This window comes from Haemaphysalis longicornis, unplaced genomic scaffold (assembly GCF_048455015.1).
Source record: "Haemaphysalis longicornis isolate Haplotype H1 unplaced genomic scaffold, Haemaphysalis longicornis Haplotype H1 scaffold_5, whole genome shotgun sequence".
Lineage (NCBI taxonomy): Eukaryota > Metazoa > Arthropoda > Arachnida > Ixodida > Ixodidae > Haemaphysalis > Haemaphysalis longicornis.
The window spans coordinates 30,353,815-30,377,102 of NW_027526385.1; the positions used below are offsets into that span (position 1 = coordinate 30,353,815).

The following is a 23,288-nucleotide window of genomic DNA, read 5'->3' on the forward strand; positions in this document are numbered from 1 at the left end:
CTACTTTACATAGCCTTCCCGACACAGACGCTGTTCAGAGAATCAGAGTTTCGGTGTGAACTAAATTCCACTACATATTCCGCTCAGTAGCATGTGACTATGCATTTCATGGTTTCTACCAAACAGCATGCTTACTTTGCATTCTAAGGATCTAAACTCAAACTGCCTGTATGAGAATGAACAAGACATTGTTGGGTAATCGAGGTAATTTTTGCTCACCGCTGGGTCTGCTTGTTGACTGGTAGCACGCGGACTAAGGCACACCTGAAATACCTTTTTGTATATTGTGCTAGAATACGTGCGAACAGGCTTCAGCCCTTCGACTGCTGGCGCCGCATCACGCTTTACTAGCTTGTTCTCGCAGAGTAATCTTTCCTCTATGCTCCCTCGTGTTTTATGAACTGGATTGGAAGCAGTTTTGGATGCTTGCGGCGTGCGGTAACACATCTGTGAAAATTTGAACACAAGTCCAAGAATCTGTTAAGGGGAAAAAAAAAAAAAAAACACAACAAAGCAATAAATGATGCGAAGTCCAGTTTACTGACATATTTTTATTTTTTACTCCACAACTCCTAAAATTCCCTGAATCAATTAAAGATTCCCTTCTTCCCTTTTGGCAAAAATTACAGCCAAAAATTTCCCCCAAAAAAGGGAAAATTCTCTGCACGGAATATCACTGTTAGATGCAAACATGTACCCTCCACTGTGGCTAAGGCGTTGTGCTGCCGAGCACAAGGACGCGGGTTCGATTCCCAGCCACGGCAGACGCCTGTCTGATGGAGGCGAAAAACAAAAACGCCCGTGTATACAAAATTTCGGCGCATGTTAAAAATCCCCAGGTGGTCAAAATCAATCCAAAACCCTCCACTACTGCGCGCCTCATTGCTTGCGTTGCGTCGGCGCGTTAAACCCTACAATCAATCAATCAATCAGTTGGAAACATGTGCAATCACTTTGGCACGTTCAAGTCGCAAGTGTATAAATCTATTTATGGGTTTTTGCAGCCAATTTAAATGTCTTTCGAAGCAAAAGCATTTTTATTTGGACCAAAGGCGTTCTGTCAGAAAAAAAGAGTGCATTTCCCGATAGACTGGTTGGTCGACTGAAAAGCTCTTATAAGATCTCTCTGGACACATGGCGTGGGCGTAAAACCGGACTTTGATTGTGTCAAAACTGTTACTTGGAAGTCACGACGAAGGAACAGTTCTAGGTAAGGCTACACACATCGATCATCAAGAAGGAGTACAATAGTATACCTTTATCTTATGGCCGTGTCTGGAGTGCCGTCAGACGGTATCATAAGCACTCCACTGTATCGATGCCCACTGGCGTTTTGTGACAAAAATGCCGCGTATGGCACTGCTTCGCTCTAGGCAAAGTAAAGCTAAGCAACCTATCCTAAACACAATATAAGATAACCTAACGCACACAAAGAAATAATTTAAAGCACCAAAACTAACCCAAGCCATGAAAATTATAGTTCAATTTAAAAGTTAAGCAAAAAAAATAGTACAACCAACGAAAGCCGGTCTCGAACCACCGACCTACTGGGATCAAGAAGCTAAGACGGATCCTCTACACTACAACTGCAGGCGCTTCGGCCTGCGCTTGCCTAGTGTTATATATTGTAATGTCGTCGGACGGCACTCTAGACACTGCATTATCTCATAAACCACGTATCAGTACACATTTAGATCGTTTGGAGAAGTGTTCACTTACTGCATGGAAAATCATCGCGTGGGTTTGCTCTTCGTTTGTGATTGGTATCCTTGAATGTCTGACGATTGATTGGGCGCACTTCCAACAGAGTTGGGACGCACTTTTAGCTTTCGCGCTTCCCTCACCTTTCTTTAGGAAGTGATGGTAAATTTTTCCTTGCCAGGAAAATATGTTTTTAAGCCCCATTTCTCTTGTACCTTGCTATTCCGCTGATGTTATCTGGTACCGTACACATGCACATTTGCCGGTTCGTATATATTGGCTTGCGGGCATGCTTATACGGGATGAACTTTGCCTGAGCAGAGTTGCTGCAGTAGCTTCCGAGGGAGATAGTGAATGCCTGGTGATGTCCCTACTTCCAAGGTTTAAAACTAAACGACGGCTTTATAGACCTCCACTAATTAACGGAACAGCACATTCACAGATGAAACTAGAAAATGCTTTCTCCACGGTGAGCTGTTCCATAAATAAATTCCTCCGTCTCTTTAAGTAGGTCTACTTATATCCGTTTTTAAGAGGTCAAAATTGTCGGTGCAGTGGGCCTTTAATGAGTTCATAGGTGCTTTCGCAATCTCTGCCAGTATTATCCACAGTGATATTAATTTTAAGTGCAGAGCAGTTTAGGGGCTCGCCTTGTCACCGTAGCTCGCTCGCTGGACCCAAATAGAGCCGCATGGCGTTTCATCGTTGCGGCGTTCCAGGGAGGCTTCAAAAGCCAAGTGGTTTAATAGTTGTAAATGTACGAAACTCGTGAACCGCTGGCGCTTGTCATACATCTCCCCGTTGTTTAGCGCAAAAAAAACTGGAGACACATTTGAGGCGAAATATATGTAGCTAACTGGCAGCGCCCATGTTCATTTAGTTAGGAACGCTCGTTGGGTTGGTTTTTACGATAGTAAGAAAAAAAAGTGGTACTGCAACGCCGGCACGTGCTGGAGCAACAGCAAGCACAAAACGAACAGAACTCCCGCTAGCGCAGTTTCAGGCAGGGGGCGCACTAGCACAGTGAAGGTGGGAAATTTGAAATGCGTTGGACAAATTCCAGTTAAATTCATCAGGAGAAGACTGAGACAGGGTGGCGAAGAGCGTGATGGGTGGTAAGAGTGAGCGGATAACGGCGCCACAGCCCATTATGTAGAATCACTGCTCTGCACTTACGACAGCTTTCACATTGAGTGGAACAGCTTTAATTTTTTTATTTTGCTGATGTTCTTTTTTTGTAAAAAATGTAACCTGTACCTCTCTTTCTGCACAGGGGCCACATCAACCGCCATCGCATCCATGAATACGACGTTTCCCTGGTGCTCTACTACGCGCCGTGGGACGCCGCGAGTGCGCGCGCCCGGGACGCCTTCGAATACCTCGCCTACCGTTTCCGAGGGCAGGTGGCATTCGGCGCCGTCAACTGCTGGTGGCCGCGGGGCGAGTGCCGCCGCCGCTTCTCCCCCTCCTTTTTCCCCATCGTCGTGGCGAGCGTGCGCGGTGTCGGCGACATCGTGCTCCCCGTCAATGTTACGCCCACAGCACGGACGCTTGAAGGCTTCGTGCGGCGCGTCGCGACGCCGCTCGTGCGCGTGACAAGCGCGGAGGTCCTCGGCGAACTGGTGCGGCGCCACACGGCCGTTGTGGTCGGCGCCGTCGACCATCCGTGGGGCGCAGCGTACCAGAGCTTCTACGCGTTTGCGACGCAGTCGCTGAGCCGCGACCCCTGGCGGGACGTGGGGTTTGCGGTTGTCGTGGACCGGCGTGCGATGGAGGACATCGGTCTCGAGCACTCGGTTACGCTCTTCACGTGGAACATGTCTCTGGTGAGGAGCGGTAGGGCTGGGCATAGAGCAAGAACATATATACTAGGAGGATGAGGATAGGAGGATAATTAGGAGGATAAGAATGTGGTGGAGTGCATTCAACAGGCATCCGTAGATAACGAATGGCAGCCTATCATTTTGCCTGAAGAAGAAAGTGTACGACAGCTGCATATTACCAGTACTCACCTACGGGACAGAAAGCTGGGGGCTCACTAAAAGGGTTCAGCTTAAATTGAGGATGACTCAGCGGGTAGTGTAGCGGAAGATGATAGGTGTAACTTTAAGGGACAAGAAGGGAGCGAAGTGGGTCAGGGAACAGATGCGTGTTAAGAACTAATCAGAAATTAAGTAGAAGAAATGGACGTGAGCAGGGCATGTAATGCGAAGGCAAGATAACCGTTGGTCGTTAAGGGGAACAGAGTGGATCCCTAGAGAAGTCAAGTGTGGCAGGGGGCGGCAGAATGTTAGATGGGCAGATGAGATCAAGAAGTTTGCGGGGATAAATTGGTCACAGTTGGCACAGGACTGGGGTAATTGGAAATTCATGGGGGAGGCCTTTGCCCCGCAGTAGGCGCAGATAGGCTAATGATCATATATAGGAGGCGAAGCGGCCCATTGTGACATTTGCAAGCGAGCTCCCAGATCATGTCACAGCAAAAACAAACGTGGAGTATGAAGCTTAGTAGCTGCTACAGCGAAGAAGAGGGTAGCGGCACCTGATGGACGAAATGATATCCGCCACACTTCATTCCCAAACTGCACAGTGAAATGCCAATCTCAGTGGCCATGCAGTTTCTTCTCCTGAGGTAGATGCCACAAGAATAACTTCAGCCAAGCGCTTGTGACGTTATCTGGCCGCCCTGGGAAGCGACGCCTCCCCTCTTGGCTTCTATTACTCCACAGGGCTGGGGCATGGATGTGGTTGAGCTTGTTGCTGTCATAAAATATTGGGGCTATTTTATTCACAATTTCACACTCGCTGTGGATAGTCCAAAAGTTCTTAACGCCGCAGGAATATATGAGAAAAACGAATGCCGGATTGCTTCTCGGAGAGTTTACAATGAGTCGGAGGCTGTAAATTGAAGACCCCCACTGTTCACTCTTCCCAAAAGGATTCCCTGAAGGCTTTCCAAATAATTTCCTGAGGATTCCCCAAGAAAAGAAAACTAAAAGAAAACACTCGTTAACCTTCAGCAGTTGTCCTCAGTTCTTATTTTTTAATTTTCTTTGTGGTTGGGATGGTACAAAAGACTAGCATGGTTTTGTGCTGTTTGCCGTCCAGCCTGGAAATTCTCTTTAAATAATGATTCACTACAAGCGTGTGTTTGTGTATGAGAAAGGGAGAAAGTTCCAAATACAGTTGAACCGCGTTATAAGAGACACTGATGTAAGAGACAAATGGGTATAAGAGACACTATTCACCCACATGGTTGGCTGCCCTATCTTTCCTATTAAATCGACCTCTTTTATATCAGACATTGGATGTAGAAGATTGGTTATAAGGGACAAGTCATCCTTTAAGTTTAATCAATAATCTCGCTTGTAACAGACATTTTAACTTCAGATGCAGTGCCACCAGTCACTAGTTGCAGTTGCTTCCATTGTGGGAAACGCAGGTGGACGACAGACACCTGCAGTCGCTATTTATTATAACTTCAGCAAACACAAAGTGGTTCAGTCAGCTATGAAATGACAATGGGAAGTCCTGCCAATGGAAATGCAACTGACAGAAGTGGTTGAAGCTTACTGCCATCCATTGGATGGAGCGCGATCGCACATGCGGGCTCTCCCACTCACGTAGCTCCCAATCAAGTAGCATAGCAGATGTTGAATCCTGCAAGCATAATGAATAGCCTGAGCACACAGCGGAAGAAGCTGTGTGCTCTGCCTATTCATCAGGCTTGTGAACTCAACATGTACGATTCATCTTCCACAAACGAGGAAAGAAAAAAAAGCTTGCAGAATCGGTTGTAAAATACAGTGTAAATACAGTCATGAAGCAAAGTTTCATAAATTCTCAGGCCAAAAATTAATTAGAATGAATCTTTTGAAACATGCTGTAGCGTTCTTTTGAGCTTATTTTAGTCATACGGTGCCCACATTGAACTAGGGTCTGATTAGTAAGTGAAAACATGGTTCCCTGCTTATAAGAGACATCTCATATAAGAGACAGAAACTGCTCCCCGGTACGTGTCTCTTATAAAGGGGTTCAACTGTAAACGGTTTACTGTTCGTAAACCGAACACACAGATGGCACGTACCGTTCTGCAGGATTGGCAGTGAGAACGAATCAAAATGAAGAAAAAGTTTTGTGAGAATGTTTGATCGTGAAAGTGTGTCTGAGCGTAGAAACGTAATTGACCGTGACATGTTAATGTTTGCAGTTTTGTTGGGAAGAGTGCCTTTGATGTAAAGCCTGGCTGCACATGTAGTCTACGCCGGGAGTTTCACAGCAACTTTTTTCGAACAGAAAGGTGTTAAGTCCTTTGTATGAGGAAGTTTATGGCAAGGCTGCAGTTGTTTGTGGACTATATACGCTTTTTTGCGGTGGAGTGAACCAAGCACATTTGAGGAGCTCTATTGGACCACGCTTGTGAACCACATTAAAAACACGCCAGGACTATAGACTGCCAGGACTATAGCCAGGACTATATAGTCCCTCTAACCCAACCAAGAAGCCGAGCAGTTCTTTGGACACAGGTTTCAAAATAAAGTTTATCTCTCTCTCTCTCTATCTTTGTTTTTGCAGGGTTATGATGACGAGAAAACAGACTACAAGACCGTCCTTGACTGGATATTCAACAAGGCTCAGGAGGTGTGTAACGTGCTCTGTCTGTTTGCCAAGCGGGGAACACATCCCTTGGTTGCATGCCGTGTTTGCATGACTCTAACGCGGACACTTTTTTGCTAAAAGTAGCCTTCAAACTTGTGTCCGTGTCACAACTGGGCGCAAACCTGAAATCAGCTTCAAAGCATCCAGCAGCATCACCATAGACACAAACTCCTCCCACAATCCAACCCAATCCAATCGGAGACAATCCATCGACGACACGCGAGTAAATTTTGCCGTACTTATCTTCCATTGGGCATACCTTATCCAGCGGTTGCAAATATTTATTTCTAAGTTATTTTTTAGATTAAATCTTTTTTCAGATTTTCATGAGTAAATTAGATTAAATCTTTTTTTGGATTTTCATGAGCAAACTTACTTGTGCGTTACAATCAAGGGTTTGTTAGAATTGTGCAAACACAGTACCTCATGGTGTGGCAGACGAATTCGACAATGTGCATGCCAAGTTCTACATTTTTCTGCACTTGTTTTGTGTCTGCATTAATTCTGCCATTTTATTAATTGATTGATTGATTATAGGGTTTAACGTGCCGACGCAACGCAGGCGATGAGGTGCGCCATAGTGGAGGGCTTCGGATTAATTTTGACCACCTGGGGATCTTTAACGTGCGCCGAAATCTCGTACACACGGGCGTTTTTGCTTTTCGCCTCTATCACAAAAGCGGCCACCGCAGCCGGGAATCGAACCCGTGGCCTCGTGCTCAGCAGTGCAACGCCTTAGCCACTGAGCCACCGCGGTGGGTAATTTTATTAATTACGAGAGGGAACACTTTTTTTTCAGGCTTTTCAGACGTCAGCGCTGCTCATTTTTGAATCGCACTTCATTGCTGAATTGAAAACAAGCTTTATGGGCTAGATTCTCAGTTTCTGCAGCTGTTTTTTTTTTTGTTGTTGTTGTTTTTTTTTACAAGAGTGACAAACAAAAAATGTTTGTGGAGAAGAGATACCAGCTTGCATTAAGCCTACACGCTTGTTGGCCTATCTGTGTGCGTGTTCTGAACAGGGCATGCCAGCGTGTTCTTCTTTTCCTAGTTATTTTTTCAGTCATATCTCTACAATGCACCTTGGCCTGTTTCACTAAAATGTAAAAATTGCAATAAAATTTGGGCATTACTTGTATACTTGCTCTATGCACAAAGTTATGACCACCTGGCAGAAGTGATGACTTGCTCAAACTTTGAAACTGAGGAGGCAGTTGCCACTTGTTCTGTGTATAATGAACCATAGTCTGGCAGAATGGGAATATCAGTGCAGAATAACTGGGATAATAATATTTGAAAATAATAGCTCCGATTACCTCCAATGCACACGTGACGTGACCAATCCACACTCACGTGTGCAAAAAAAATAAAAGCATTAATGGACGCAGCTCTTTCGAACAGATGGAGCGATGTTACCAGCAATGATTTTTGACGCACACTGTAACTGGTTCCTGAGTTTACAGGAAGAAATGCTGGAACAATGATGAGCAAAACCTTGAAATTAGGAGGATAGTTCACAGAGATATGAACACATGATGGCACATCCCAGAAGGTGTTGCGTTTTTACTGTTTGGCACCAATTTTTAAAACTCATTGCCGTGTTTGTACATGGAGAGTGCTGGCCACGTGAGCTATCTTATCTTTGCCGTAACGTGTTAACGGCTACGACCATCACTAAGGTGAAAGACTCCCGAGTGGCATCAAGTACCGTATTTTTGTGCGTATAACCCGTCCCTGCATATAATCAGCACCCCCACTTTCAGCCTGCCAGAAATGAAAAAAAAAAATCCTTGCATATTGCCCGCACATCAGATACTGGAAAGGCCTCACCAAAGCTAGTGCTCAAGCAACACATCACATGTATGCAGAAAAAGTGTATATTTAGCAAGCAGAATACACCGACTGCAAGGCAAGCGTCACAATTCACTAATAAAACTCAGTCGTTAGAGTGCGCTCGTCCTTTTTTTTTCTTCCTTGTCCTTCTATTTTTGTGCAATTACTGCGATGGAAGGCTTAGTCAGTGTTACTGCGTACAAGTTTCACGGCACGACATGCATTGCCGTGAAGCTGGACTAAAGGATAAACCCCGCGTATTATCCACACCCCTACTTTGCCACTGAAATTTTCTCATTTTTGGTGTGGGTTATGTGCGCAAACATACGGTAGTTTTTAACCCTGCACGCTGTCATACCTCATAGCTCTGATATGACTTTGGCACCCAAAACTCCAAGTTGAATTAAGTTTGAATTGCATTTGAGAGTTGTGTCGGTGAATGTGCTCTGTTTGTTTCTTCTGCTCAGGCCCGCACCCTCCACTGGGTGTCGCCATCTGGTGTGAAGAGCAAGAGGCTGTCGTCACTGGTGGAGAACCAGAACGCGCTGGTCGTCTACATGGAGCACGGGAGCCCCGAATACCACCAGGTGCGGGATAAGTGGTGCAGGATTACTGATATGAGGTTATCAGTGTGGCATAATTGGTACAGGATATGGGATAAACGGTATGGAATGAGAGATCATTGGTGTGGTATAGAGGAGGATCAGAACGGGACGGCCGATTATGGGTATGGGATACAGGGTAATTGGTTCAGGGTGATAGATAATTGATGTGGGAAATGGGATACCGGATTATCAGTACGGAATATTGGTACAGGCTGTGGGATAACTCGCATGGAATAAGAGATAATTGGGTGTGAAGTACACGGGAATTGACTCAGGGCAATGTCTTTTTTTCTCGGTGTCTTGGAGAAAAAAGTAGTGGTGTTGCCTGGACAGAAAAAAGGCATGTTCATTTATGTATTGCAGAGAAGGTGTATATACTGGACCTATTTGCCATTGCATTGACATTATTGACACTAAATGCAGCAATTACAACAACCTGTGAAGACCGCGTAATTGCCTTACCTGAATGAAGACCAGGATATGTAGGCCATGTTCTGAATTTTTTAGGCCAATTTACAAAATTTTTAGTGAGAAGGACGCATTCAAAAAGGTCTCATCCATTGCACCATCCTTCCCACCAATTCACTGTCAGCTATGATGACACACCGCTGGTATCTGGGCTAAATCTCATAGATTGATATCATGTTTGACCTATGAAACGTGGGCAGAAACAGATGAAAGGTTGGGCGATATTAACCAGGAAATAAGGGCAAATCATGATTTCGATGCCTCAAACAGGATGTAAACACATTGCAAATCAGTGTGATGTCGTCGCAGTGGTCGGTGCAGCGGCCATTAATGCAGCGTGACATTTTCTCCTCTACGACCCGTCACGGGAACCAAGGACTTCTGCTGGGTAGCTGAGTAGCAGATTATTAGATGGGTTAAACTATGCAGGCTGCCATTAATGCAACTTTAACAAGTTATCTTTAGTGTCCCACTAAATGAAAACCATTTTACTTAGGGGTGTGTGAATACTCGAATATTCGAATACGAATCGAATAGTACCTCCCCAAATAATTCGATTCGCGAATCGAATATCTACTCTTAGATTTTTCGAATAGTCGAGTGGAGTTTCCGACCATTCCCTGGCTTTGCGAAAGCGAGAGATGTATGCGCACGCTAATGCACTGCTGCTACACCGTCTACTCGGCAAGTTTCATCCTAATCGCGCTTTCGACGAGCGTGCCTTGCAGAGGCCGTAAATCTTATCCTGCTTCACGGAGTAATCTGCGATTGCGTCGATAAGACCTTTTTTTCGAGCCGTTGCCGTCGGCTCTGGCCGCCATTTTGAATCGTGCGACCGGGTGTTCACATATTAGGGCAGCTTCCGATAAAGACCGCCGCCGTTTTGACAGCGCTTCGGTTAATTTAAAATGAAAAGCGGTTCTGGCTGTTTTTAGTGCAGTTGGTGTATGGTTACTGCTTGTTTACTTGTTTTTTAGACCACAGTGGATAGCGCAGGCTTGCCCCCCACGGCGACTGTAGCGCGAGCTTTCCTTCATCTACATATTCACGCTTCACGCTGCTTATGTGCATCCGAAGAAGTGCCTTATCGTGGTCCATGATTGCTTTCGTGTCCTATTGCTCATGCCCGCAAAGTGCTCGCTTCTAAGTTACGAGGCTCTGTATAGTCGTTGCCTATGATTGCAGTACAGCAACCCCAAAGCAAGTCGTTTTTTTTTTTTTTTTTTTTTCAAAATGCGTATTGTGCCTGCTCCGGATTCCTGGAGTACCGCCAATGTGAGTTGAAAAGTGCGTTCTCCAGGTTGAAAAAGAATGTCATGTCTCCCGAACATGCGAAGTAGCTTCTGCTTTTGCACAGAAACCTATAAAAAATCGAGGCCTGTAAAAACAAAATTGATATTCGATATTCGATTCGATGTGCGGCTTTTTTTCCCGAATTCGATTCGATATTCGATTCGAAAGTTACTATTCGGCATTCGCACACCCCTAATTTTACTCTTTCCTTACGGCGCCATAAGCCATCGGACGTGGAGTTCCGATGATTTCAAATGTCTCGCGAAAGCTAAAAACGGAGCCTGGCAGTCAACTAACGCCATCGGGCGTATTTCTTGACAACTCCTTTTTCGATTTTATTATGTTTTGTTGACATTTCGCGTGCGGAAACGGTGTCGAGAGTGAAATTTGAACGTTCATCTTAAGCGCAGAAAAAAAAAACGGACACAGTAGACAAAGACAAGCGCTTGTCCTTGTCTACTGTGTCCCTGTTTTTTTTTTTTTCTGCGCTTAAGATGAACGTTATGGAATACCAACTAGCCCAACGCAAGCCCTTCTTCAATGAAATTTGAACCCGTGATAACGACGAGGTGTGCGAAATTGGCATCCGCTTCACGGTGCGCTCCACAAAAGCGGACAGCTGTGGCAGGGAGTTTGGCAGCTGCTGCTGTTGATTTTTGTTACCCCAGCAGTAGTGATGACTCCACCAATGACGTGGATTCGTCAGAATTTAGTTCTGATGAAGACGCTCCCATTCAGACGCCTTGAACTACGACAGGTGTTGCCCAGTAGGTTCGATTTATGTGCGGAGTACCTTAGGACCTCACAATGTCCGTCCACATCTGTGCGCCTAGCATTTACAATCTCAAAATATCACACAGGCACCGGCAGGATTCGAGCCTGTGTCTGGTAGACCAGACAGAGTTAGTGTCAGACGTCTTACCCACTGGGCTACGATCATGAGTTAGTACCCGAGAGTTAAACGGCTTATTCCCTCGCCTGTAATGGTGCGGAGTGCTTTAGGACCTCCCATTGTCCGTCCGTGTCCATCCATGTGCACACCACCATCAAGCGATTTAGGGAATAATCAAGGTGCAACTCACGGCTCAAATCGGATGTCATTTTGAGTCCCCGTACTCCGCACCCTCGCCGTCATCCAAGGAGTGGAGATGCTGCCATTTTTTACTTCGCGCTGTATTTATAAACAAAACGTGCTTCCTATCTGACGACTGCAGTTTTACATTGATGTGTAGGGTCTGGACAAGGTACGGTGCGGATGTTTTGCCAAATGCACTAAATGCCCTAAATGCACTAAACACAGGTATTTTGCCAAAGGAGTTACTAAAACCAAGTTCTTTAAAATTGGACGAAGTTGTATTTTTTTTTTCATGCCCTTTTTAAGTGAAAAGAAAACTAACTTACTACTGTTAACGTAAGAGGTGTTTGCAGTGTTTAAGAAGGGACACTGCTCTTAAAAAGCTTTTTTAACTTTAAGAGCACTGTGTGAAACTTGTCAGTCCTGCTGCTTTTTTCCCACTGATTTCAAATATGGCATTATTTTTTCAGTTGGTTAATTAGTTCCCAAGATAATCAGAGATAATTAACCATTTTTGGAGGAACAATAGACAAAACACTGTTGGTCATAAAACTGTAATCTTTACATTTTCCAACACTATGAACACTGGTGAATGCAGTAAGAGAATCAGTTTTTGATGCACTGCTTGGGACTCATTTTACAGCTCATTAAGCTTTGGTGGCACCAGTGGCAAGGAACCATTTTGAGTGCCTATTTCAAGCACCAAAGTTTATTGAGGGACATGGCTTTGTAAACATGCAACTGTAAACATGCAAGACGGCCCTAAACAAGGGGGGAAATGTTTTTTGTTTTTTCTTTCAGCTCCAGCAGATCTCCCAGGACTACCACTCGTGCGAGCTGAAGGGCCGCTTCTCGGGCCTCGGCTGCCGGACAAACAGCACGGTGCGCTTCGTTGCCCTCGATGGCCGCCACTCGGAGTTTGCACCTCCGAGACTCCTGGCGGACCGCATGCCCACGGCCGTCCTCTACGCCACCAAGGTGCAGTACTGTCTCCCACCCTGTTGGTCCCTGTTGAGACTTTTGCAGTTTTTAACTGCGTTTACCGTATTTACCCAATTCTAACGCGCACTTTTTTTCCGAAAAAATAGGCCGAAAAATCGCATGCGCGTTAGAATCGGATACAAAACCGAAACTGCCGAAACAGCGGAAATTTCGTCCCACCCATCGCCATCTCAAGATGGCGCCAAAGCTTTTAGCAACGATTTTTCAGACGCAGCAAGCCTATAGGCTTTTCTATCGGCGTTCACACAAGCTAAGCTATGATTTAACATGGAACACTCATCTTGAGTACATTACTAATAAATCCTTTAAAAAACTCGGTCTCCTGAAGCGTCGTCTTAAGTGCGCAAACGCAGACACTAAACTTCAGGCGTATAAAGCTTTGATCAGGCCTTCCTTGGAGTACGCGTCAACTATCTGGCACCCTCATACGGCAATATTGACTGACATGCTGGAATCAGTACAAAATAAAGCAGCCAGGTTCATCTGTTCTTGTTACTCTAGTTATGAAAGCGTCTCATTACTAAAGCATAATTTGAACCTTCCTTCTCTTGCCATGCGCAGAAAGTTGTCTCGCCTTTCCTTTTTTCACTCGTTGTATAATAGTGACACAACGTTTTCCCGAAGTTTCATTCACCCTGCTCCTTACGTATCTGCTCGAATCGACCATGCGCATAAGATTAAACCAATATTTGCGCGCACTAACAAATACCAGTTGTCACCCCTTTCTTTGTGTATAAACGAATGGAATTCCCTACCTTCAGCCATAGTCTCCCTCACAGATCCATCGCGTTTCAAGTCTGCTTTATTGTCTTATTTAGAATCCGGTGAAGATATGTAGCGATTCTTTTCGTGTATTACGCGTGTTGACAATGCGCTCGCTTCTTTTCAAGTTTGTTACATGCTGTTTTGACTCACCACTTTGTCCCAGTTCCCTCACCAAATGTACAGTTGACAATGTTGTACCCGGTTTTTGTATCCCCCCTTATGTAATGCCCTCTGGGCTTTTAAGGTATATAAATAAATAAATAAATAAATAAATCGTCAAATCGTTTCGCTTGCGCGCTTGATAACAGCAATGGCAGCAGCAGCTCCCACACGTTCAAAACGAGCGGTCGGCTGAAGCGTGCACCTCTGGAGAAGCTCTCTGGATGGGCATGCGAGGCGTGGGCCACGATCCCATAGACCATGGTTGAACGTTCGCTCAGAAGTGTGGCATCGCGAACGCGCTTGAAGGCACCGAGGACGGGATGTTGTGGACGAGATGAGTGAGATTACTTTGGGAAATAAATCGCCCGTTTCTCTCGCATTCGTTTGTCTGGTTCACAAAGTCCCGTGCGTGGTACAATCGGAGGAGCAAGTTTTTTCGCTTTTTTTGCCAGGAAAATCGGGTGCGCGTTAGAATCGGGGGCGCGTTAGAATCGGGTAAATACGGTAGTTGCCTCCCCATTTATCCACTGTGTCAGAAGCAGAAAGGGTACTAAGGTCGAAACAGTCCACTTTTGTGACTGGAGTTTTCTTATTTTGTTTCTTATTTTGTGTACTTGTGATGTGTGCTTGGTTGGCTGTTACCTGTAGCGTTTAGTTTTGAAATGAAAGTAGGGGCATACATGGATGTATACGTATATGCGTACAAGTTGTACGTGAAGTAAAGTACAGCCCATTTATAGCGAACCCAGTTTAAACAAAATCCCGGCTATGAAGAACAAACCTTCGTTTGCCATTACCATTTGTATAGAGATATTTTGTGTTAGGCGTACCAAAAAACAAATATAATGAACTGCTTTACACTACCCGATGTGTTTGTTTTAAGTGGGCTGGACTGTATTGGCAAATACGTTGTCTGAAGAGTGTGTTACTAAATATTAAATAAAAAATAATAACAATGCCCTAAATTGAAAATCAGGAAATGTCATACCCTGCGGAACACTTCAATGATTCAAAACAACAGACAGGAACAAAATCTCTCCAGTGGGTGCGGGGGTGTCCTCTCCACGAGCAACAGGGAATGCCTCAAACGCACTTTTGAGAAAACGGCTCTCAAAGCTTACGGAACAGTTGATGTCCCTCAAAAGGCACCGGACCCATAGTCCTTGCTGTCCTTGCTAGAGAATGACCTCTTGGGCTTTTGCCCCTTGATCTGATGTGGCGTCGCGAAAATGTTTTTTTTTTTTTTTTTTTTTTCGGTCGTCGCGATCGGTTTTGCTTCCACCTCCACTGACAAAATATTTTTTTTAGTGCCTTTAGAGGCTGTTTTTATACAGCGTCGCATAAGAGTTTTGGAAGCCAAAGCAGGCAGTTTTCAGGTGATTTCCACGACCCGATCCCCGCGTCCCTCCTTAACGGGCCAACATCGGTGCAGTTTTAGAGAAACCAGCCGTCATGTTTGGAAATAGTTGGAACGAATAAGTGAGTTATTTTTTTGTTCTGTTTGCACCATAGCATCATAACCACAGGCAAGTATTTCATATGAGCGTAAAACTGTCAAACTATCTCTCAGGTAAACAGAAGAAGCCAGTTCAGCATTCGTTTGATTGCGGTCATTCATTCCACGTTGAAATTTAGGTGCTGCGCATACTTGTAGATGACTGTTCTTATGAGAGTGAAATGCTTAGAGACAAGTAGTGTACACATTTTTAAGATATTGGAGCACGGTTGAGGTGCATTACAAATGAATGAGTGCATGGGTGCATTGGTGTTAAGTGGGATAAATGAAAATGCGAAGAACATGCGGTTTTCCTTTTATCTCTCAAACCCAGAGCGAAGCCCAGTACGTGCTTCGTGGTCCCGTGACCATGCCGACGATCAAGAAGCTGGTCGTCGACTTCACCGAGAAGAGCATGGAGCGCCACCTCAACTCAGTGGGGCCTGACTCGATCACCCGCGACCGGGGCAACGGCCTCGTTGCCGAGCTCAGCGGAAAGGCGTTCAGGAGACTCATGCTCGACACAACGCAGGTGGGTTTGGCGTTAGGCGAGTGGTAAAATCCGTACAGTTTCATAGCAATATAAACTAGACGAGAATCTGGCGCAGTTATCGCGTGCCTCCGTGGGTGTCACCATAGCAGCTAGTATATTTTAGATGCGACTGCATCTCATTCACCCGCCTTGTCCCTCCATCTGGCGTCGGCGTCGTTGTTGTCGGCGTCCGCCCCTCCCCCATTCTCCTCGCCGCACCAGCTTCGCTCTCCGCCGCTCACCCCCTCTCCTCTGCGATGGCGAGCACTCTCTCGCGAGGGGCATTGGATTGGATTTGATTGGATTGGATTGAAGTGGATTGTGTTGCGTCATAGCCGCAGCAGACGCATTGGCGCCGGCGCGTCCCCTCACCGTTATGCGCACTATAAAACGCGGTGCCTGCGCCGCTCCGCTCCATCGTTCCAGCGCCGTTCCTCCGCTGTCCAACGCTGCAACGTGAACCCCCTATGCGTCGCATCTACACAGGGGTTCCCGCGAGGGGAGGTGGTAGTTTTTTCACTTACCAGATTTACTCGCGTGATGAACCCACTTTTTTGCAGAAAATACGGCATGAATCTGGGGGGAGGGTTCATTATGCGGGAAAAAAATTGCAACAGATTTTTAAAAGTTAAAATTCCACATAATAAAGTTGCTAAGAGAAGTGCCGTCAGAGCCTTACCATCTTCGTAAAAACACCTGGGGGATTATGTAATGGAATTTCTTCTTTATTCTGAACATGCCAGTGGCCCCCTACTTGCCATGGAGCTTTCCTCACTGAAGTCGCTTGCGGCTTCACATTCGTAGTCGGCCCACAGCGCACTGTCTTCCGTGCCGTCAAGGCACTCCAAAACTTCTTTTCTCACACCCGCAAACTTCCCTTTTTTGGGCCCACGAAACACACGGCGATCCTTGTTCACCGACCACAAAGCTTGTTTTCTCCCATAGTAGGAAGGAAGGAAGGAATAGTACAGGAAAGGCAGGGAGGTTAACCAGAATACTGTCCGGTTGGCTACCCTACTCAGGGGGGAGGGGATACGGGAAATGAAAGGGAAAGAAAGGACGGCGGTACATATTAAAGGAGAAAATGAGAGAAAGAAAAGTAGAAAAAACACAAGGCGTGACCAGGCAACTATAAAGGCGGTACAAACAACGCACACAACCGTGCACGCAGTGGGTCAACACAAGTGCCGCCCAGCCGCGCGGATTACACGTGCATCAACGCCTGCTCCACCACCTTCAGTTTAAAACCGTTTGTGCAGCTCATGTACTGGCCCATCGTGCGGCGCGCACCAGGAGCACAAAAAAAAGGTCGGAACACAGCTGAACAACAACAACACGGAGTATCATGGTGAAGTCGCGGAAAAGCAAGAGCAGGGGAGTGCAGAGTACGTTTAGCGCTTTGTTCACATGCCGTTAAAACCAACCTGAACGGCAAAGAGCGGGGAAGGAGTGCAGAGTACGTTTTGCGCTTTGTTCGCACGCCACAACATTTTTATAGCGGAAGGTTTGTTTTCTGTTCAGCAGGTGGCGCACCGCAAGCGCACAATTTTTAAATTGTGAGCCACAGCATTCCCACTCACATCTCCGGCTGCTGTTAGGATTTCTTTTTGTTGGAATGCTTTTTTAGCATTTCTGCGCAGACTGTGGCGTCACATCAAGTTACTGCGATCGTCTACAGCATCGGCAACCATGCTGAAATAAAAACATCCCCACTGCATTTTTTATTCAAAGTGACAAAAAAGTTAATTCTCAAGAATAAAAGTGGGGGGAGGGTTCATTACACGAGTGGGTTCATTATACGGGTAAATACGGTACTTGGCGTGGCTAACCACACGGCTTCCTTTTGCTCTTGCAACCAAAATAAACGAAAAAGGGGACATTTTTTTTTGTTCGTAGCTTATAAATGCAGTGTAATCTCGATGATACGATTCTGGGTGATAAGAATTTCGGGATGATACAAATTTCTGAGAAGTCCTGGCGAAATTGCATTGTTTGCTGTGGGCAAAATTTCGGCTGTTACGAACGGACCTGTACAGCCGGCGGATGATACGAACAAGGTGTGATACGAATAATGATACGAATAATTTGTGGAGCAACAGATCTAAGAGTGTGAAACTGTCCTTATTACACTCCAGAGTGGCGCAGTGGAAGCGTGCTGGGCCCATAACCTTATTACACTCCTCGTTTAGAGTATGGTTTCAAAAAAATCGTAAGCATTATTCAGCTGTTTGTTTCTTAAGAATCTGGCAAAACACTGAGATGAAAATTACCAAATATTTTAAAGTATTGATTCTTTTTAAACATCTTATTTTGTAATTGGGATCCTCGTGTTGCAACTAGCTCAAATATTTGAAAGGAGTTTGAAGGGTTGTGCAGGAGCCGTCACTATGAAAGCAAAAAAATAGATGGACATTAGAAGCACATTAGATGAATACCCAGTGTACTTGTAACCGTCACACTCTTCTGATCACCGAAGTGTTAATTTGAAAACATCATCCGAAAGGCTGAGTTCGTTCATGCTGTAGTTCTGCTGAAGACCAAGTTTACGGCATTGTAGCTTGGCTTCCATTCACTTTTTTGGTCTCCTCAGAACAATTAGTATGCTGAACCACAGCCTTTCCATGAAGTGGAGTCTTAGTTCAGGCAAAATCTTCTTTTTACTTGTTGTTGCCAAGCTTGTGTTGTATATGCCCACCCCTCATGTCATACCCCTCCAGGGGCCTTTGAGGCAGTAATAAACAAATAAAAATTTAATAAATGCACCCTTTCTGTCTTCCGCTTTCCAGGACGCCGTCGTGCTCTTCTATGCTTCGTGGTGCGGATTTTGCAAGGGCATCTACCACCACTTTTTTGCGGCTGCAAAATTCTTCCGGGGATTCAAGGGTCTCCTATTTGCGAGGTGTGTTTGTGGTTGCATTACATTTACACACTGGCACAACAACAAAAAAAGGATAAGGCCTCATTCACACAGCCGTCACCTTCTCCGTCACGGCACTGTCATGTTAAAAAAGAAACTTTTGTAGATACGTACATGATTTGAAGACTCGAATTGTTTTGACTACAGTGCCAATTCCCTTTTTTAGCAATCCTTTAACAGCGGCCTTGCGGTGAATGTTTCTTCATTTTGCTCCGTTTTTACCTTCCAGGATTGATGCGTCCAAAAATGACTTGCCTTGGCAGTTCACCGTGGAGCGTTATCCAACTGTTGTGTTCTTTTCAAGCAAGTGAGTGCCTGTCTTCTTTTGACATATTCAACTTATAAAGACGGCATGTATGTCATAACATTGAGCAAATTATGGGTGAAGTATTGAATAAAAATCAGCTAGATTGCTCCATGTTGCATAATTTGCTCTATGTCATAACGTGGAGTAAATAATGGGTTATTGTATGAATTCGGGTAGAAGGTGAAGCTAGCGGCTCATTTGTAGGTTTATCATGCTGATAAAATTCTCAAGAAGCCTTGCTTGTCTTGTAGGCTGTGTATGAAAGCAGTGGTGTTTAATATACTGGACTCAACATAGCAAGGGCGTAGCCAGGGGATGTGTTTCAGTGTTAGAACAGTCCCCAAAATTTTATCAGTGGCGCATTCCGCCCCTGCCTTATGGACTTTTTTCTGCCCGTGCTTTTTACCTGCTTCATCTCTAATTGTCCATATGTAAGAATGAGAATAAGATAAGCAAATGAAAATAAGATATTGACTTGGCAGAGGATATCTTTCTAAAATATTTTTTTACCTGTACACCCTCCGAAAAATATTTTAGGCTACGCCACTGTAACGTAGTGATGCAACATTCTCGCAAGAAAGAACAAAGCCCACGTTGAAAGAAGGGTAAATGAACTTAGCTTTAGTATCTTCCTTCGGAGAGGACTTCGTGAAAATTTAGCATTGGTCATTTTTTTTTCTACTCATCTATGCAGTAAAGCGAGGGGCATCCAGTGCATTCAACTTGTAACAGTGTGGTTACAAGTATCGCTGCAAAAAAAAGGCTTAGCTCAGTACATCGTAAACATATTAAAGGGTACATCCGGGTTGACAAATTGACTTTTTCTCGGAGAAACAACTTTTTCGTTTTCGGTTGTATTATCATCTTTGAACATTCAAGTTTGCCGTTGTAAAAATTTAGGTGGAAATTCTATCTAACAGTTACAGAAAAATGCGTCTAAGTTAGTTGTGATGACGTCAGAAAATTGCAGAAGTCCACAGAAGTCAGTGTCTTTTTCTTCAGTGTATCTCAACGCAGCGGCACTGTCTGCCATTTGTAATCACTGAGGCAGGTAAAGTTGTCCTAGCCCTTTTGAAAGCAGCACCCGATAGGAGCGTGCGCAAAGAAAAAATACAAAAAATGCGTTTTTTTTTAGGCGCCCTACCACCCGTCTGTATCGCACACTACATCATGTGGTAGTGTAGCGAGTGCCCCATTGGCTAAAGCAGCACCTGCTTGTCACTATGGTGGCTGTGCCACATTGCAAACTGAGCAGCACTACTGTTTTTTCTATTATTTTGAAAAAGTATCTGTGACAAAAGTTTCAAAGCTTTTACTACAAAAATAAAAAAAAAGGTGCTTTCGAGTAGTATCTCCTCTTAAAGAGGCACCGACACAAAAATTTTGCATCTTGTTTTTTTGTGTGTGTGTGATAAGTAGCTACAGTCAAACCCGGTTATAGCGAACTGCAATATGTGCCACGATTAGTTCGATATATCCAATAGTTCGAAATAGCCGAACCCGCCTATAACGAATTTTTTGTTACGAGTTCGCAATACGCGGGACCCCACCCCCCCTTCACGCCCCCTCGTTCTGCCATCCCCGCATGCAGAAACGAACATAATAAAGTATGCCATTGCCTTACTTACATAAAACTATCTATTAGGGGTGTGCGAATATCAATTTTTTAATTTCGAAGCGAATTCGAATAATAAAAACAAAGTTCGAATCGAATCGAATATATTTCGAATATTTTTCGAATACGAATACTTATTGTTTTTTTGTAAAATAAAGTTTTCACCATCTAGAGACAAAAACTGCAATTTTATTGCACAACAAATCATACAAAGTAAAATTAAAAATTACACAATACCATTGCACTCAACAGTCTGCACTCACTTAAATGTTAACATGGAGAAAGGTTAACTGCTCGACATGTTCGGGGAGCAGTGACAACCTCCTGCACGTCACGACTCCGCCAGATACCGAAAGTAGCCGCTCACTTGAGACACTAGTGGATGGCATGCCCGAGCCCGTGCACATTGCCGCGCGCTGATACAGTAAAATCTCGATGATACTAATCTTGCGGGACCGCGAAAAATATTCGTATCATCCGAAATTCGTATGAACCAACACAGACAAAAAAATTGAGCGCTGAAAAAAGTTTTCGTTTATTTCTTTTCCTACTTTCGCGTGAAGAAATTCCTGATTTTTTCTGCTTTTTTTAACCCCCGTGTCGCAAAGCAGTCCTTTCTGGAGCACGTAAAGCTTCGCGCTCGTCTTCTCACTCGCTGTGCCCAAGCTCGCTACACGCCGCAACAGTCAAGCGTGAACCGCATGGTGCATTTTTGCACGCGATTCGCGCGCCTCGGCTCTGCGAGCGCTGTATTTTCACGCCCGCATCGACGATTTCGAGCCCGCGGTAGCGCCTACCTTGGTCAGAAAATGACGCACGACGCGCGCGGCAGAATGGAGGAGCCTGACTACTTGCGATGAGATCGAGACAGCCGGCTTGGCTCCGCCGGAGATGGTTAGGCTTAGCACCCCGGCAAATATTTTACCGGCGCTTTCTAGCGGCGCGGATGATGTTTTATAGTACCGTTTTCGCATGCATTATCACCTCCTTTACCGCACAAGCAACTTCGTGTCTCCCTCGAGCTGCATTTTAAAGAGTGGTTAGAAACGGTCGCTCGAGCGCCCGCTCCACTTCGCGGCTGGAGCCGACGCCATGTTGACGCCGCCGGCCGCACCGCGCGCAGCGTGGGGGTGGTTTCCCGGGGCGGTGTCAGCGCGCGTTGGGCGTGCGTAGAGCGTCTTCGCGAGCAGAAAACAACAACACCGATACAGTCTGCGAAAGCACGTACCGTTCGCCGTGTATATGCTTCGCCACTTTGCTACTGAGACACGCTCTGAATTTTTTTTTTTTTTAGTTTTGGTTGGTTCGAATATTTCAAACCATAAAAGTGTCATTCGAATCGAATCGAATACCAAAAAATTCGAATCGAATATTCGAAGTTTCGAATATTCGCACACCCCTACTATCTATTCATTGCAAGCAATAAAGCTACTTTCCGCTGTAACTACCTACTTTCCCAAAAAGCGGTGATTCCTGTTTTCAAAGTCATTTTGGCAGCGTCAACTAGCACAGCATTCTCTCCACAAGACATCATTTGCATCAGTTGCAGTCCGCGTCCTTCAATATCGAAGCAGTATTGGTGGAGTACATACACTGCCGAAAGTGCTTCATTAAGCATCGGACGGCTTTCACTCGCAACATCCTCTGCCTCTTCAGTGCTTCCAGCAGTGCCAGTAGCCATGACATCGGCAACGGTGTTGGCGTCCGAGGGGCTCACAGTGAAGGCAACGTCGTCGTCGACACTCAGGCAATCCTCGAAGGGCACTCCTGTCAGAACAACATCGGCAACGTTGGCGAGCTCTTCTCGCAGTTCATCGATGCTTCCATCTTGGTCCGGACTGGCTGACCGGGAGGGTTTAGGGTTTAATCATGAGAGAGGCGCGTGGGAAACAGTTACGGAAATGCCGGGAGTCACATCGCTCCATGGGAGGCTCAACATCTCTATCGCAGCCAGTCAACATCTCAGTCGCCGCTCCGAGACCATGCATTTTGGCGGCAATTCTAGGAGCGCCGAGTTCGATATATCAGATGTAAACTTCGTTATAAGGAATATGTTTCGCATGTATTTTTGTAACTGAGTTTTTTTTGTTCCATATATAGCATAATTCGCTCTATCCGGGTTCGTTATAATCGGGTTTGACTGTAATGACCTACTGATCATGTGTAGAAACCTCTTTTCCTTCAGCGTGCGACGATTGTTTAATTAGAGGCGTTTTCAATGCGGCCAGTCGCAGTTTCGGCTTCAGTGGGTGCCGCGAAATGGGAGATTTTCTGTAAATAAAGCTGACCACATGACCGTCAAATGGATATGACAGAGCAGTGCTGCTGTACTGTCAAAATTCCACGTCGCCGGCAGTTTCTGCGAATGCCCCATGTACTGATCTCGTGAGCCGCTTAATTAAAAAGCGACCGCGGACGTGACGGAGGGGCTGTGAGTGCAAATTGCTGCCGCGGCTAGAGAACGACGTGCGACGCTCGAGACGGTGGGTGAGAAGACGCGCGCTGGGAGCAGCCGGCTGGTCTGCCTTCAGGTCCGCCTACAGATGTGTTCGGCTTAGCACTGCAGCGGATATTCCATTCCTGCTCTCGTAAGCGAAGCAGATGACGATCTTTCATGAAACCCGCCATCGGATCATTAATGCCTTTCTCATATGTGCTGACATGTTTCGGACTTGGGTCCCATTTCGTGCAGCGGTAACAAGCTATCACTCGAGCTACCTGCGCCGGCCTGCGCCGGCCTGCGCCACTTTGCGGCTGTGGCCGTTGCCAGCGCAGCGACCGTGTGGCTCGTTCAGTGCGCTTTTCGTGTCCCCGGTGCATTTTCGCATCGAGTGTAATAAAAAGCAATAAAAATAGAGTG

General features: G+C 45.5%; 1 protein-coding gene across 1 annotated transcript in view; it reads left to right on the forward strand.

Annotated features, from left to right (window-relative positions):
- LOC144138016 (thioredoxin domain-containing protein 11-like) overlaps positions 1–23,288 on the forward strand; it is a 28,259-nt gene that overhangs the window by 1,455 nt on the left and 3,516 nt on the right. The window contains exons 2-8 of the mRNA XM_077670052.1: positions 2,975–3,527; positions 6,277–6,342; positions 8,660–8,779; positions 12,435–12,611; positions 15,392–15,589; positions 18,376–18,488; positions 18,736–18,813. Of these exons, the coding sequence (XP_077526178.1) occupies positions 2,975–3,527; positions 6,277–6,342; positions 8,660–8,779; positions 12,435–12,611; positions 15,392–15,589; positions 18,376–18,488; positions 18,736–18,813 (1,305 nt within the window). The remainder of the gene's footprint in view (positions 1–2,974; positions 3,528–6,276; positions 6,343–8,659; positions 8,780–12,434; positions 12,612–15,391; positions 15,590–18,375; positions 18,489–18,735; positions 18,814–23,288) is intronic.